The 3047-nt window shown below is 35.4% G+C and overlaps 1 protein-coding gene across 1 annotated transcript; it reads left to right on the top strand.

Moving 5' to 3' along the window:
• The first annotated feature begins 8 nt into the window (after positions 1-8).
• Positions 9-3047, top strand: LOTGIDRAFT_239764 (hypothetical protein). Its single transcript, XM_009059522.1, has 5 exons — positions 9-483; positions 631-756; positions 1227-1341; positions 1469-1583; positions 1934-3047. The coding sequence occupies exons 1-5, from the start codon at positions 406-408 to the stop codon at positions 2334-2336; spliced, it is 837 nt and encodes a 278-aa protein (XP_009057770.1). The 5' UTR covers positions 9-405; the 3' UTR covers positions 2337-3047.

Genomic DNA, 3047 nt, shown 5'->3' with positions numbered 1-3047 from the left:
TCTTTTCAGTTGATCGTTCAAGTTACCATTTCAGTTACTAGCTTTCGTTTTTAATTCTGTATTTCAAGTCCATTTTCGGTGCAATTGTATGTTTGTTCACGTGTACAACTGTCTACAATTTGGATGATTAAAACTTTGATGAAAATGTCTAAACGTTACCTTTTCCTTATCCAGTGGTGTGCATGTTAGTGGGTGAAGGGGACGCATCGACAGCATCCACAACGTATTTACTGATAGCCGTAGATTGATTCTAACTGAAATAGAACACATTAAATAACATTTTGTGGTTAAGAATATAACTTAAATCTTTAAAAAAAAATAAAAAGGATATCTCCATTTCATTGTGTCTCGGAATATATTTTGTAATTGTGGTCTTAAATCGGAAAGGTTTCATGACATCTTGGAATGGCGGTGAAATTATCTAGGTCACAACTGCCGCTTTTGTTACAGAAGCTTCGGCCCTTGTTCCCAGATAACATTAAGGTGAGTTTTTTTCAGCACGATTCGTTGCCAACAGAAAATCAATCTAGGACTAATCAAATTCTGTGCCACTAAATCTGAGTATCTGGGCCCTTTTACAGTTGTACTCATTTTCCCAGTTCACTCTTTTTGTATTGACAATATTTATAGATTTGTGGAGAACTGAAATGTAAATTAGAAAACCGATCTCAGAAACTTTGTGGTTTTGATTTTTTGGTAGATACATGGCCAAATTTCTCAACAGTCATCTCGAGACCCGATAACACCAACAACAGGGTAAGCTTTTGTTTAAAGTCTAGAATTTTCATATGTAAAAAACATTGAAATTACTTCCGGTTGAAAAAGCTACCTCAAGCTAATCATCGTAAAATATCTCAATCGGCGTGTGAAAAGTCATCTTCACGCATATCTCCAGTCGACCAAGGTCAATGCCAAGAGGTTTAACCAAGGACCAGCTGGTAGAAAGGATCCTTAACTGTGAAAGTTGTTATCCTTGTAATATATAGTTTTCATTTTTTGTTTCAAGGAGAAAATTTTTATTTGAAAACAATCTAATGGCAATAAAGCCAAAGTTCTTCTGGTTGTGTTTCTGAATGCTCTGGCGCCATGACACCAAAATCTTATTCTGAATTGAGACTGGGCGTATCTTATAGTTGATGTGCAGTGATGTCTTTTTTGGTCGTGAAAGTCCGTCGTTTCGGTGAATTCTTAAAAGTTTCACTATTTCTTTGTGTTATTTTTTTCAGTTGAAATTCATCGACAACCATCATTCTGTTTTGACACAGGATCGGGAAAAGCTACGGGAAATCTTAGAAAATTCGGATGTTATCAAATGGACGTCGCCTATCGTACAATTTGCTGGTAATTCTTCTTTCCACAATTCTTGTAAAGCCATCAACAGGTACTTCACAACATATGACATGACTGTCCTTTAAATAATAAATATTTATTCATTCATTCATTCAAAATGTGTTTTGTTTTGTTCAAGATGTTAGGGAAGATTTGTATGACGTCATATCCGAGGCAGCCGACAGTCATGGTTTTCATGCGAAGTTAAGTTTTACATATTTAGCAATGTTTGTGGACAGCGAAATGGCCAGTATGTAAGTACACTGAATATAGAATTGTCTACAACCTACCCCGTCCCATCGCCCTCCAGGATACTGAATATAATGAAAAAGGAACCGGCAAATTTTGAAAAATTTAGTTACACGACATTTCTATGCACTGATAAAAGAGACAAGATTTAAAAGGCGTATAAGCACAACTTATAAAATTCATGTGGGCGAATAAAGACACCAAGTTTTCTCAAATCCGACAAAGAATTGTGCCTTGTAGAGTGTTTTCGAGCAGTTGTGGACGGGCGTTGAACCCCGAAAACTTTTCCTGCTTGACTAAAGCAAGCAAAAATTGTGCAGTGAGTTGAATGATTGTATAGCTTGTTTTGTTTCAGGCCGGTTCCCGAGGGACTAGTTATGAGACCCCTATCAGAGGACCATGCTGAAATTGTGATGAACAATGTAGACTATAGTGGTGAAGGGAGTGTAGAGTACTGTAAAGAGCTGATTAAGCATTACCAATCACTGGCAATGTTTGACGAGAACAATAACTTAGTTGCCTATACTCTAGAAACTAACCACGGAGTGTCGGGAATGGCACGGGTGATGCCGAATTACAGGCACAAGCATATTGGATTGGTACTGTTGTCACAATTTGACAAGCTTTTAGTTGAAGAGGGTCGAAGGATGGGTGGGTGGGTAAATGTAGAAAACAATTCAATGCGTCGTTTGATGAGGAAGTTAGGATGCACCGAGTACCCACAAAAACATATTTGGATAGACTGTTTTAAAAAATAAATCTTGTTCATATTCAGCATTCAGTAATCGCTATTGAATCATAACTGAATATTTGAGAGACGGTCTAATTAAAATTAAATTTCTCGAATACTTACCTATATTCAAGTTGTAATAAATAATCTGATTGGAAGATAAAAATTAATTAAACCAATAAGATGAAAGGAGCATTTAAATTTAGGTAAAGTTTTTCAGAACAATGCCGCTGATTGGTCAACCTATGTTCTATATATAGCAAGTAGTAAATGGTATAGTAATTGACCAATCAGACGTCAGATAATATTCCAGATTAGATTTTGACATTATAACACTTGTAAAAAAAGAACTCGATGAAAATTGTATAGCAATTGATTATTAATTTGACATTTTGAAATCTAAATGTGATAACTACCTCAGATTATCGATCATTTTCCAATATTTTAACATGAACAGATAATTACGACGAAAAACTCAAATAATAAATATATATAAAATTTGTATACGAGTTGTAGACAACTATATTTTTTAGGCAATTGTTATCAGTTAGAAATATTATGATTTTTGTTCATGATAAAGGTGCCATAACATCATTACCTGTTGCGTATGGTTGTTGATGATGAAAATAGCCATTAGGTCCGAACACAACTCTCAATTCCGTTGCCAGAGAATTGCTTTCGAAACTTTGTACCGCTATTCTTATTCGCAACCATCCGCAACTGGAAATCGCCATGTTGT

The sequence above is a fragment of the Lottia gigantea genome, assembly GCF_000327385.1.
Source record: "Lottia gigantea unplaced genomic scaffold LOTGIsca_3901, whole genome shotgun sequence".
In the NCBI taxonomy this organism is placed as follows: Eukaryota; Metazoa; Mollusca; class Gastropoda; family Lottiidae; genus Lottia; species Lottia gigantea.
Note: the sequence above shows the minus strand (reverse complement) of the source record. Positions and strands in the feature narration are given on the sequence as shown.

Coding starts and splice junctions, on each gene's coding strand:
- LOTGIDRAFT_239764 (XM_009059522.1), top strand. CDS start 406: ATGGCGGTGAAATTATCTAGGTCACAACTGCCGCTTTTGTTACAGAAG. Junction 484..630: donor TGTTCCCAGATAACATTAAG/GTGAGTTTTTTT, acceptor CAATATTTATAG/ATTTGTGGAGAACTGAAATG. Junction 757..1,226: donor CCGATAACACCAACAACAGG/GTAAGCTTTTGT, acceptor TATTTTTTTCAG/TTGAAATTCATCGACAACCA.